The 14,723-nt window shown below is 38.3% G+C and overlaps 1 protein-coding gene across 1 annotated transcript in view; it reads right to left on the reverse strand.

Annotated features, from left to right (window-relative positions):
• The window catches only part of dnah5l (dynein, axonemal, heavy chain 5 like), a 261,395-nt gene that overhangs the window by 191,127 nt on the left and 55,545 nt on the right, over nucleotides 1-14,723 (reverse strand). The window contains exons 23-28 of the mRNA XM_059972318.1: nucleotides 14,344-14,467; nucleotides 12,398-12,576; nucleotides 5,301-5,393; nucleotides 4,982-5,185; nucleotides 2,345-2,425; nucleotides 1,844-2,248 (exon numbers count right to left, since the gene is read on the reverse strand). Coding sequence (XP_059828301.1) covers nucleotides 1,844-2,248; nucleotides 2,345-2,425; nucleotides 4,982-5,185; nucleotides 5,301-5,393; nucleotides 12,398-12,576; nucleotides 14,344-14,467 — 1,086 coding nt within the window. The remainder of the gene's footprint in view (nucleotides 1-1,843; nucleotides 2,249-2,344; nucleotides 2,426-4,981; nucleotides 5,186-5,300; nucleotides 5,394-12,397; nucleotides 12,577-14,343; nucleotides 14,468-14,723) is intronic.

Below are 14,723 nucleotides of genomic sequence, written 5' to 3' on the forward strand. Positions count from 1 at the left end.
CCTATCTAAAAGTCTCTTAAAAGACCCTATCATATCCGCCTCCACCACCATTGCCGGCAGCCCATTCCATGCACTCACCATTCTCTGCGTAAAAAAAACTTATCCCTGACATCTCCTCTGTACCTACTTCCACGCACCTTAAAACTGTGCCCTCTTGTGTTGGCCATTTCAGCCCTGGGAAAAAGCCTCTGACTATCCACACGAACAATGCCTCTCACTATATTGTACAACTCTATTAGGTCACCTCTCATCCTCCATTACTCTGAGGAAACAAGGCCAAGTTCACTCAACCTATTCTCATAAGGCATGCTCCCCAATCCAGGAAACATCCTTGTAAATCTCTTCTGCACCCTTTCTATGGTTTCCATATCCTTCCTATAGTAAGGCAACCAGAACTGAGCACAGTATTCCAAGTACTCCGATGATACATTAATACCATGCTGATTTCCACCTCAATGCCAATTAAATCTCTATTTTGATCAATATCCGAAAATCTATTAATCTCTGTCTTGAATAAAGATATATATTGTGCAATATATTGTACAAATTCAGGTACTCAGGAATAGCAGAAGCTATTCTTAAGTGTAAGCATTCATATTGATGCCTTGGCACACAGAAATTGCGAAGGAACAGATAACAGCAACTGAGTGAAATCTTATCTGTGGCTGCTTGTGATTAGATCAGAGATTAAGGTGAAGATATAGGTAAGCCAAAAATATGAAAATTATGCATTGTAATGATTTGATAGTTCTATCAGCTTGGACTTTTATAGACCCTTCCCTGACCCTTACTATTTTTTATTATCAATTACAATATCTTCATTTTTTCCACCCCACAATCCAAAGGCTAACCTCTTTAAGTGGCAAAGGTATAGAGCATCAGCTGATAGCCACAAATAGAAGATCATACAAAAATGTTAAATTGATACTCTCTTTTGGGAGGTCCAATGACCTGTTCAACACGACTGATAAATTTATGCCCCCGGATGCAGTTCTCCTTGAATTCTAGGCTTTAAGATATGGGACATTTCAAAGAAACTTTATACATAAACAGACTCCAGGTAGCAAGGACCTTTCAAATGGAACTGATATGTCACACGTAATAACAAACTATAAGGTTACCACTGATATTCTCAAGCACCTGGCAAAGACCGTGGAAAATCAACCCAGGGTGTTGAGAACTACAGAGCTTATTGATTACTGTAGAATGCTCATACTGGTAGTGGAAGTCCTTTTGATCTATCCACTTCAAAAACTATCTCAAACAGGCATTTCCAATATACAGTACAACCGCAAATCATATCCAAATACTTCTTCCATGGATCTTTTTTTAAATTTGAATGCAGGTATTGCTATATACCCAACAAGTACCATCCTTTGTTAATATTAAAATTCATTGTCCAATCTCACATAGCATAATTTGTCATTACTGGTTCAGATTTACGTGAAGGTAATGAATCTCTTTTCAGTTATTTGTCTAGGGGATTTTTTTTATTTATATGGTAAAGCATTGAAACAACATTCTGGAAAAAAGTGTAGCTACAATTTCTAATGATGCTGAATTCTTGAAGCCTCCTTTTTGGGGAGATACTTAGCAGGATTTTTTTCCATTGAATAAAGGCAGTTCCATGCCTTTAGACATAAAGAAAGAGTCCTAAAGGAACAAAGTACATCTACCCTGTTGCTCATACTTGAATTGTGACCAACTAATAGAAAATATTCTCAAATAATAACACTTACTTCATTTCAAAGTCCCCTTTGTAAATGTGAATTCCAAAAATAATGTCTTAATTCAAATCCTTTCAGAATCTAACATATCTTGTGCTTTATTTCAAAGGGAGTACCTGTGCATTTAAGTTTTTCCAGGCATAAGCTAATCCATCAACTCTCTCAGCATTTCCATCTTGAAAAAGTAGTTCATGCTTATTTAGGAGGGCATACGTTTCCTCAATAGGTTCAATGGTCATGTCAATCTTTATCTCGGCATCTCTGATTTCTTTTAGTGCTGCCATGGCTCCACGCACATCATCCAAATCATTAATTGGTCGGTTCAGTCGTTTGCTGAGATTTTCAATGAAAGAGAAAATCTCATCCATTTCTGTTGCAGTTTTTCTGTTCAAGGCTGTGCCAAAGGCTCTCTTCCACATGCGACATTCCTGTATTAAAGCCAGCTTCAACTGCTGTGTGTCAAATTGAACTGAGCCCACTTCATAACAAGAAGGCAACTCATCAATCTGACTCTCCAATCTCTATGTAAAGCAGAGATTGCAAGGGTTATTTTCTTTTAGTTAAAAACTGCATATTTGCATTCAATGCACAATAATGATAATCAGTTTTATACATACAGCATAATTTGTGATTTGCTCATTGAACTCAGCAAAGATTGGATTTGAATCCATAAATTCCTTCACTTTTTCAACTGGAATCTAAATAAATAGAAATTTCATAGTCATTTTAAAGTGTTTAGTTATTGATTCCACATAAGGCTAGTGATAGCGTAATAAATTCCTTGGGTATATAAATCATCACATGTATGCTTAAGAGATCTACAACTGAATGATGGATGAGGTGAAACTACCAGTATAATCAGGATAAATCTTGCATATTACACTGGCTTGGCGCAATCACAAAATATTCAACTAATTCCAACTTTTGAACCTGACATTTCTCACAGTGTCAGCAATTTTCACTAATTATGATTGCCCTGGCTTTTATCTATATTACTGCCAATATTTCCTGTCAGCAAATCTGAGAGTTTTATTCAAGTACATTAATCACATAGGTTTGGTCAGCTGCTCACATTTGTTTCATTTAATATGCTCTGGCACAGGATTACATGCAGAGACCAACTTGATACATTGCACTGGTTTAGGCCACTGTACGCACTGCTTCTCAGTTAACTTCACGGAGCTGAAACTCTGTGAGGAACTAAGCCAGGTATTGGTTAACACAATCTTAAGAATTATTATTTGAGTAGTGAAATCATTTAAATTTGTCTTTAAAGTGTTGAAGTTTTAGACTTTAACCTTACATAAATTTTAATAGATTTTACTGGCATCTTGATATTTTGAATGCGTTTGAGATCTTTGGTATTTGTGACAACCTAGCTGGGGAACATGGTTTAGCTGGATTTCAAAGATTTTTTCATAGAGAAGCCTTGTTCTGCAGCATGGCCATCTGATTCCACCTCTGCCATTGCTATTTTCGCAAAGTTGCCAGGTGACCTTATTAATTCCATTGTGCAATGGAAAGCCGTTTGCCACTGAAGGCTGGGAAGCAGCATCACTTAATCCTGAACTTTGTTCAGATCTCATTTTCTGGACTGCTTGCTTCAAATTGCAGGCCACACATTCCATTATGCATTTACAAAAAAATAAGAAGTAATATTCAAGATGAAGTAGAAAATGGGAATAGAAGGGACTGCAGATTCTGGAATCTGGAACAAGACACAGAAAGCTGGAGGAACTAGCAACTCAGGCTGCACCCATGGAGGGATCTTGACAGTCAACGTTTCAAGTCAAGATCTTTCATTTGGGCAGAAAAATAGTCAGAACAAATCCAATATTTTTAAAAAAATGAATAGAAAGGCAAGGTACAAGAGCTGGCAGGTGAAAGGTGGATCCAGGTGAGGGGGGGGGGTGACAGGAAGATGGGGGATGGGAGACTGGCAATAGTGCCAGGAGGTAGAAGTGTGTGAATGGTGGGCAGATGGAGGGGAAAGAAACAAAATATTGGGACCTGGTGTGAATGTTGGAAGAAATGCATAGATCCAGAGGAGAGAGAAAAGAGGAAGAGGGTAGGAAAATTCAATGTTTCTGCTATCAAGTAATAGATTACGTAGGTAGTATATGTGGTATTATTCCTCTATTTGGACTTAGCCTCACCCTGGAATAAAATACAAATTTGTTACCATTTCTCTGTTCATTCCAGATATTTTCTCTGTAAGTATGATACAGAAGGGTTTATTATGTAACCATGCTCAGCAACCAATTCTAACCAACTAGAAAAATGCAAATTTACCCTACAAAGGACCTCAGCCAACAGACGAACTACCATTGATCATGATGTAACCAATTTAAAGAGAAAAATGAAAATCAATGAAATGTCAACTTCAAAATAAATACTTATGAACTCCATGTTCACTGGGGTATGATAAAGACCAAATCTGGTTCACTGACAGTTGATCATATAGTCAACAAATGTTGGAACATCATAAACTAAAAATTGATCTTGTCATATCTCTGATACAGGAGGAACAACCTGTCAGATCTATTGACTGAGGCAAAGCTGTTTTTTCAATTTACTTTTCAGCTAATGAAGAAGTCAGAAATACACTGGTACTCCATTTCGAGATCTCCACAAAGCATCATCCATTACAGTACACTTGTTCGTGGACAGCAGCTGGCAGATGCCACATTGTAAAAAGGGTAAAAAGGCTGGAAGGGATGGGATCCAAGTTCCATACAAGGTTGTGTGCAAGATTGGAAGTGACCTCCCCAAAATGCATGGCATTTTAATTCACCTTTTCAATGGGTCTTCAACTCCAACTTATCTATTGAACTGTTCTTTTATGCCTCTAGACAAGAATTTGTGTGGAACTTCACTTTCTGGGAGCTGGCACTTGAGGTAAGAGCACATCTTGCCTATGGTCAAATGGACCAAGGTTAACTGAGTCGCACAATTTCAACATAACGTTATTACATTATCCAATTCCTTCTACTAAATGTTTGCATTCTTTTGGCTTTTCAGGTCATGATTAAGTGCTTAAGAACGTATTGCCATTTTGTTCTCCTTAGCCTGCGTATTCAAAAATTTTTTTAACATGCTTCCAAATTCTGTTTCTTCTCAGAGAATATGAGACCTCAAAGCAATTGAAAGTTTAAATAGCAATGACTGTAGTATCAAATTTATCTTTCAGAAATCTATATCTCATTAATTCATGCAAATACACACAAATAAATATAAAAGAGATATAAACTCACTTGATTCCACAAGTGGGAGAAAGGAGAGAAGGTGTCAAGAATTTTTGCTGCATCGCTCTTTAAATTGGAAATAACGGAACTAAGTTGGATCACAACCTTAGTGACATCCTTGTGTTCACTAATCTGTTTATCAAGAGATTTGAGCACCACCGGTTTACCAAGCACACTGTCATCACCCAGTTCTCGAGCAGCATTCTGTTCAATCTAACACCATGCAAAAATAAAAGTTACATGTCTGAAACTAAATTAAAAAGCAAAATAGATAAATATATCATAAACAGGCAGGGAATGATGCCTGAACAATAAAGACAATGAATACCTGCTGTTGTTTCAAATGCAGATGGGCAAAGGACCAAAGAGGAATCTCCTTAGACATGGAAAGAATTATGTTCACTGCTCTGTTAAGGATGGACTGCAAAATTAAATTATAAATTGATAATAGTCTGTCAATTGGAATTTATTACAAGAGGATACATGAGGGATGATTTTTAATTTGATATTTGCATTAGTCTGTGAAAAAAGCTATAGTATACATAATTTAATAAGATATAAGCATGTTTCCAGCCTTGCTCATAGAAAAATACATTCTGATAATGTATTTTATTTAAACGAATAGTAAATGTGAAAAAGACAGATAAACCTCTCAAAGCTACTTATGTCCATAATAGTACTAGAACATTGACATTGCACAATTATAATGTAAACCTGACTAATCTCAATCTCCTGCGCATGGTCCGTGTCCCTCTATTCCTTGTTTGTTCATGTGCCTGTCTAAATGCCTCTTAAGCATTATAATATCTGCTACTGCCATAAGACCGTAAGACAAAGTAACAGAATTAGTCTGCTCTGCCATTCAATCATGACTGGTTTATTATCCTTCTCAAAGCCATTCTCCTGCCTTCTCCTGTAATATTTAATACATTTACTAATCAAGTAGCAGCCTCTGCTTTAAATATACCAAATGACTTGGCCCCCACAGCTATTTGGTGTAATGAATTCCTCAGATTTATCACCCACTGGCTAAAGATTTTCCTCCTCATCTCTGTTCTAAAGGGGCATCCTTCTATTCTGAGACTGTGCCCTCTGGTTCAAGACTATTTCACTCCTGACAACATCCTCTCCATGTCTAATCTGTCCAGATGTTTCAATATTTGGTAGATTTCAATGAGATCCTCGCTCATTCTTCTGAACTCCAGTGACTACTGGCCCAGAGCCATCCTCAAACATAAACCCTTTCATTCTCAGAAATCTCCTTTGGATCCTCACCAATACCAATGCATCCTTCTTTAAATATTGAGCCCAACACTGCTCACAGTACTCCAAATGTGGTCTGATAAACACCTTATAAAGACTCAGCATAGCATCTTTGCTCTTATATTCTAGTCCTTTCAAAATGAATGCTAATATTGCATTCTTTTCATTACTACCCACTTAACCTGCAAGTTAACCTATATGGAATCCCAGCACTCAGATTCCCAAGTCATTTGCACCTTCATTTTCTGAATTTCTTCCCTATTTAGAAAATAGTTTAGAACTTTATTCCTTCTATCAAAGTGCACGACCATACACCAACTATCTTTGTATCATCCACAAACTTGGCTACGAAGCCATCAATTCCGTCGTCCAGATCATTAACATATGGGCTCCACAGTATGATGCTGTTACAGCTCGGGGCATTGGAGTTCAGTGTTCAATTCTGGCACTGGCTGTAAGGAGTTCATATGTTCTCCACATGACCGCGTGGTTTCCTTCTAGGTGCACCAGTTTCCCCTACAGCTCTGGTTAATAGGTTAACTGGTCATTGTAAATTGTCCTGTGATTATGCTACTGTTAAATAGGTGGATTGCTGGCCAGCACAGCTCATTGGGCCGGAAGGTTTAGTCTGTGCTATATCACCAAGTAAATAAATAATAAATAAACATGTACCACTCGACAATACCACCAGGCATCAGCAGCAATCATAAAAGGCTTCCTTCATTCTCACTCTTTGCTTCCTGCTAGTCAGCCAATCATCTATCCATGCTCATAACTTTCCTGCAATACCATGAGCTCCAGCCTTGTTTAGCAACCTCATCTGTGGCACCTTGTCAAAGACCTTTTGAAAATTCAAGTAAGCAACATCCACTGTAACTCCTTTGTATTTCCCACCTATCTGCCTGTCACAACAGATATGTCAGGCAAGATTTTCCCTTAAGGAAACCATGCTGACTTTGGCCCATTTAAAGTGCCTCCATGTACCCCAAAAGCCCAGTGATAACAATGGACCCTAACCTTTTTTCAAACACTTAAGTCGTGCTAAGTAACCTATAATTTCCCATATTTTACCTTCCTCCCTTCTTAAAGAGTGGAGTGACATTTTCAGTTTTCCTGTTCTCCTGAACCATATTGGAATCTAATGATTCTTGAAAGATCACTACTAATGCTTTCATAGTCTCTTCAGTTACCTCTTTCAGAACTCTGTCATGTAGCCAACCTGGCCCAAGTGACTTACTTACCATCAGACCTTTCAGCTTCCCAAGCACCTTCTTCTTATTAACAGTGACTACACCCTCTGCTGTCCCGATTCTCCCAAATTCCTGGCATATTGTAGGGGTCTTCCATAGTGAAGACCGATGTGTAATAGTTACTCAGTTCACCCATCATTTCTCTGTTCCCCATTACTACCCCTTCAGCATCATTTTCCAGCAGTCTAATGTCCACAATTGCCTCTCTTTTACTTTTTTTACTGGTATATATCTGAAAAAATTTTGTATCCTTTTTTATATTATTGATTAGCTTGCCTTGATTTTTCAGGTAAAGCTAAAGCTTTATTTTTCACATGTACATCGAAAATTTATGACATGCAGTGAAATGCATCATTGTGTCAATGACTGACACAGTCGGAAAATGTGCTGGGGCAGTCTGCAAGTGTCACTATGCTTCTGGTGCCATTATAGTATGCTCCATCATGGGTACCCACCTCCATATTATTCATAGAGTGGTGCCTCAGAAGGTGACCTCCATTATTAAGGACTCCCATCACCCAGGACATGGCCTCATCTCATTGTTACCATCGGGAGCTACAAGGCCAGAGGGCAAACACTCAGGAACAGCTTCTCCCCTCTGCCAACCGATTCCTGAATGGCCATTGAGTCCATGAAAACTACCTCACTTTTTTTTATTATGACTGTTTTTGGACTACTATTTTTAATTTATCTATTTAATATACATGCATATACCTACTGTAATTCTTTTTTTTGCTCTATATATCATCACGTATTGCTGCTGCTAAGTTAACAAATTCCATGACATAGGCCAGTGATATTAAACCTGATAGTAATGCCCATTACTGATCCATATGTCTTTGGAATGTGGGTGGAAACTAGGAGCACCCAAAAGAAACCCACATGGTCACAGGGAGAACATACTACACATTCTCCTTTCTGACAGTGGCATGAATTGAACGCTGATCACTGGCACTGGATAATGTTACACTAACCACCATGCTGCTATGCTGCCCAGCTACCGTGCATTCAGTTGGTTTTTAAAAGCTTCCAAATTCCATAACTTCCCATTAAGTTCTGCTACATTGTGTGCCCACTCTCCATGTAAAAAACTACCCTCTCAAATCCTTTTTTAATTTTCTTCTTCCATTCACTTTAAATATGCTCTCTTGTATTTGACATTTACACACTGGGAAAAAGACTCTGACTATCTACTTAATGGGACCACCGCTTTTCGCATTATTTGGATAATGGAACTGATGGCTTTCTGACAAAGATTGCGGATGATATGAAGATAGGTGGAGGGGTAGGTAGTGCTGAGGAAGCAATGTGATTGCAGCAGGGCTTAGACAAATTGGAAGAATGGGCAAGAAAGTGGCAGATGGAATACAGTGTTGGAAAATGTATGATAATGCATTTTGGTAAAAGGGACAATAGTGCAGGTTGTTATCTAAATGGGGAGAAGATTCAAATATCAGAGGTGCAGAGGAACTTGTGCAAGACTCCCAGAAGATTAATTTACAGGTTGAGTCTGTAGTAAAGAAGACAAATGCAATGTTGACATTTATTTCAAGGGGAATAGAATATAAAAGCAAGGAGATAATGCTGAGTCTTTATAAGACACTTGTCACTTTGCACTTAGAGTATTGTCAACAGTTTGGGGCCCCATATCTCAGAAATGATGTGTTGTCATTGGAGAGAGTACAAAGGAGGTACAAAGGAGGTTCACAGGATGAGTCCAGGAATGAGGGGGTTAACATATGAGGAGTGTTTGGCAGCTTTGTGCCTGTACTCACCGTAATTTAGAAGAATGAGTGGGGGGGATCACATTGCAACCTACCGAATGTTGAAAGGACTGGATAAGGTAGAAGTAGAGAGGATGTTTCCTGTGGTGGGGGTGTTCAGAACTAGAGGGAACTGCTTCAAAACTGAGGGATGATCCTTTAGAACAAAGGTAAGGAGGAATTTTTTTTAGACAGAGAGCAGTAAATCTGTGGAATGCCCTGCCACAGATTATGATGGAGGTCATGTCTGTGGGTACATTTAAGGCAGAAGTTGATTGTTTCTTAATTGGTCAGGGCATCAAAGGATATGGCGAGAAGATTAGCGGTGGTGTAATGGCAGAGCAGATTCAATGGGCTGAATGACCTATTTCTGCTCCTATATCTTATGTTCTTATCTATACATCTTGTAGTTTGCTATTGTTCTATCAAATCACCCCACAGCCTCCAATGCTCCAGGAAATACAATCCACATTGTTTCTATTTCTCCTTATAGCTAATATTGCAGTTTATAATCCATGCAATATACTGGTGAACATCTTCAGCACCCTCTCCAAAGCTTTTCCATCCTTCCTGTGACCAGAACTGCATACAGATCTCTGGTTACCAGAGCAGGTCAAAGGCTAGGAATCCTGCAGCATGTAATTCATCTCCTGAATCATCAAATCCTGTCCACCAACTACAAAGCTCAGGTCAGGCATGTAATGGAATAATTGGCACTCGCCTGGATGAGTGCAGCTCCATCAACACTCAAGAAGCTTGACACCATCCAGTACAAGGCAGCCCACTTGATTTGTACCCCTTCCACAAGCATCCAATCCCTCCACCATCGATAAACAGTTGCAGCAGTGTGTACTATCTACAAGATGCACTGTAATAACACACCAAAGTTCCTAAGGCAGCACCTTCCAGACCCACAACCACTACCAGCTAGAAGGACGATAACAGCAGATACCTGGGAACACCACCACTTGGAAATCCTCCTCAAAGTCACTCACCATCCTGACTTGGAAACATATCACCATTCCTTCATTGTCGCTGGGTCACAATCATAGAATTCCCTCCCTAACAGCACTGTGGGTGTACCTATGCCTCAGGGACTGCAGTGGTTCAAGAAGGCAGCTCATAACCACCTCCTCAGGGCAATTAGGGATGGGCAATAAATGCTGGCATAGCTGGTGATGCCCACATCCCATAAGCAAATAAATAAAAAAAATTCCAAAGGTGGTCTACCTAGACTTTTATATAGATACAACACAACCTCCAGACGTTTACAGTCAGTCCCACAACCAATGAAGACAAATTTGCAATACACCTCTTTACCACCCTATCCCACTGGTGTTTTCCACTTTCAGGGAGCAATGGCTGTTGATTGCAAGATCCCTCTATACTGCAGTGTTCCAGATAAATAGGAACAAAGAATATATAAAAAAAACATCGATAGGTCCATTGGTCCTTATCCCTAGTCAAGCGTTTATTAAAATCATTCAGCAGAGCCTCATCAAAACTGTTCCAATTTTATATTTTTCATGGACCTTAAAGTGACTCAAAAGGGAAATAAAAAGCAATTGCACTGATTCGCATTTAATGTGACTTAATATACATTAAGCTGAAAATGACTGTTAAACGATCTGTTAATGAATATCTATCAGTTAACAGTATTTTCATTTTTAACATGAATAGTCTTGTTCCAAGGGAAAGAAGGATCAGTCATGATTGAATGGCAGAGCAGACTTGATGGGCCCGATGCCTAATTCGGCTCCTATGTCTTATGGTCTTATAATGATGGGCAGATGTGATTGGTTTATAAAATAGTCAATAGATTGTTGGATAATAGTTGAATCAATGGCATCAAATGAAATATGATCCTAACTAGTTATAGCAATTTCTGTTCTACTATAACAACCACCATGGAAGTTATTGACTGAAGCTTGACTACAGGCCATGCCCATCACCCCTTATACACTTGTGTGCAGACATGTGTGGACTCCTGTGGGAGTGCTCTGGAATTATTCCAAGGTTTCGAAGTTGAAGAAATGGTGAGTGACAATCACAGGTAACACATGATCCCTAAGTTCAGGTACAGTAGGCAGCTAATACCTTCTACAATCTGACATAGTGCTCTGATCCTCCTGAGACACTGATTTTCAGATATATCTAAGATGTCTATCCTCTCTGTCTGTAGCCCTGTGTATCACGTAGTGCCTCTTGCAAGCTGCATCAGTCCAATGTACTCATAGTCTTAGTGAACAATCCTGCTGATATTGCTGAGGCACAAATTAATACTGAATATGTTGTGTTCCCCCCCCACCCAGTCATAAAAATGGCTGCAAATAAGGCTGATGTGGATGTAGACAATTGTAACTTGAACTTCACAATAGTCACATTCAGAATTTAGTAACTGAACTGCATGGGTCATTCCGATGTTTATTAATGTACCTCTATTTTTTTTTAAAGACTAAGCACTATTTACATGGAGAAAGTAATCTTAAATTACTCAAGAAAGCTGCAGTGAAGTCTCTATTCCTGGACTAGCCTATCTCTTCAGTCTAATTCAATGTTATCAAACCATCAATGAAACTTGATAAATTACAGGAAAATTGAATTATTCATTTTGAACAACAGTTAATGTTATTCACCATAAGCAATATTGAAATTGACAGCCCTCCTCTCCTAAGGTCATTTCATCAAGGTAACCTGATTCACTCAAATTAAATACAGAGATCAGCTCATTATTTCACCATCATCTAAACATGTTGGATCCCACCCCTTCCGAAAATAAACATGCACAAAAGTTAATTATGTCCTTTCCTTTCAACGTATTATTTTCATGAGTAAAATTATAATAATTTATTCATATTATTGAATCCCAAGATGTATTATTGACAACAGCTTTATACATGTAAAATATGTAAAGGTATTTTTATATTTTTCTGGATCTGGAATGCTGTTTCTACTTTTGACAGTGCATATAAATAAAAGAAAGATAGAAAACTGCCAGCTGCTTATGTATCAGCTGATTTAAATGTAGTTAATATTATACCCAGCTTATGTCAAAAAACTAAGCCTAATTAAATTTTACGAATATAAAGTGATGTTGTAACTTTTATACTATTACAAAACAATATATTAATAACTTAGCATTTAACTACCTGAATATCCTCTAAGCTTGGTCGCATGACTACACATGGAATTGCCAGTAAAATCTTCGATTTGAAGAATGGAGCTTTTGGTGTCTCAACAGCAGCATTAAGAAGTGGTTTTGTTGCCTCATATTTAGAACTGCTGACATGTAAATGACGTTTGAGAGAATCCAATGATAACCTGGTACCTACAGACATATTTACAAAATATCATATTACAGATCAAGAGATTAAGAATTACATAGAAGTTAATGTTTTCACGGTGTACTTTAGGATTGCATTAGGAACAGAGAAAAATTACACTACCAGAAGAATCAGCCTAATATCATTTTCCTGCAGGTGCTACCTCACAAACTGTTGCACCACGTTTATGAAACTAATCATGTTAATTTCATATTTTTGCTTCAATAAGGCTCAAGGACTTGGTTGGTTTTAATTATATCTACTGGCCATATGAAACTAGAGCAAACATACAAATTTCAACATTCAAAATTTATGGCTTCCTTTATGTCCATGGAACTGAAATTTGGAAGCAACATTCAAAAAGCATACGTTATGATATCAAGTATTTTGTGCACAAAATTAGTTGGGTGAAAATTCTAAATTTTGCACAAAAATATTAAATCTTATGCATTTTATATTGTCAGGTTTGTTCTTATTCTGTTTGCTATAAGCGTAATGGAAAATCTATAGGTGCTCTGAAGCTCTGGGGAGGAACTGCTAAATGAGGGTATATGTTTAAAATCAGAGGCAAGAGATTTGAAAAGAACATCAGGGCAGCTTCTTCACACAAAGGGTGGTGTGTATTTCAAATGAGCTGCTAGAAACAGTGTTGAGGTGGGTACATTAGCAACTTTTTAAACCCATCCAGGTGATTAGATAGATCGGAGAGGTTTAGAGCACCATGCAGCAAATGGTAGTAGATGGGACTAGATCCCTGAGCAACACATTAGCCATGGACCAGTTGAGCCAAAGGCCACGCTTATGACTCTATGACTGTCCTTCCTACCATCTCACCATGCCCATGTCAACTTTCCTTAATTGTTATTTATTTTGTGTTGGAGTCCTTCCCAACCTAGAAAATTTCATTGTTTCTGTGTGCCCACTTACCTACAATTTGCTCTGATCAATATGTCTTCTGTGTCTGAACTTGTGTGACGAAAGACAACATCCCATTTATGCAAATAAGCTATATATTATTGGTCAATCAGATGTTTTATACCATAAGACATAGGAGTAGAATTAGGCCATTTGGCCCATCAAGTCTGAGCCGCCATTCAATCATGGCTGATCCTTTTTTTGCCCTCCTCAGCCTATTCCCTGGCCTTCGCCCCGTAACCTTTGACGCCGTGTCCAATCAAGAAACTATCAAGTCTGCTTAAATACACCCAACAACCTGGCCTCCACAGCTGCCTGTGGTTATAACTTCCACAAATTCACCACCCTCTGGCTAAAGAAATTTCTCTGCCTCGCTGTTTTAAATAGACGCCCCTCTGTCCTGTGGCTGTGCCTTCTCATCCTAGGTTCCCCCACTATGGGAAACATCCTTTCCACATCTACTCTGTCTAAGCCTTTCAACATTCAAAAGATTTCAATGAGATTCCCCCTCATCCTTCTAAATTCCAGCGAGTACAAGACCCAGAGCTATCAACCGTTCCTCGTATGATAACCCTTTCATTTCTGAAATCATCCCTGTGAACCTCCTCTGAACGCTAAGCACACCTTTTCTTAGATGAGGATCCAGAACTATTCACAATACTCAAGATGAGGCCTCAGCAGTGCTTTATAAAGCTTCAGCATCACATCACTTCATCTATAGCATTTGTTTCCCAATGACGTAATAGTTTTACCATTATCTCATTAGGGCTGCAAAACAAATACAATGGTAAAAAAGCTGACAACAGCATTGCAAAACCAATTTTAAATTATTTTTCATACCACAAATTCAAACTTACATTTCACCAAGGCATCGATATTCTTTTGCCAAAGATGTCCCATTAGGTTATAGAAGCAGCAGGGCAAGCATTCCTGACAACGAGTTTTTTGCTTTGCATCGGGATGCAAACATGCATAGGTATCCTGTACACAAGCCAAATTGTCATTGCAGCAAGGAAACGGAATAAATCAAGATCCTTCCTTTCAACTTAGTAAGTTTAATTAGCTTCGAAATGTAATGATGAATGCATTCCAGATTAACAATCAGCATAAAATATTCTCGGCTTAATTCTCACTAAATTGACTTGAATCTACCAAAACTGCTCTATATAAAAGTAGCCAACATAAGAGCATTCATTTTTTCAGTGCAATAGAAAAGTAAAATTAAGATTCTTATCTA

Source organism: Hypanus sabinus, chromosome 6 (assembly GCF_030144855.1).
Source record: "Hypanus sabinus isolate sHypSab1 chromosome 6, sHypSab1.hap1, whole genome shotgun sequence".
Lineage (NCBI taxonomy): Eukaryota > Metazoa > Chordata > Chondrichthyes > Myliobatiformes > Dasyatidae > Hypanus > Hypanus sabinus.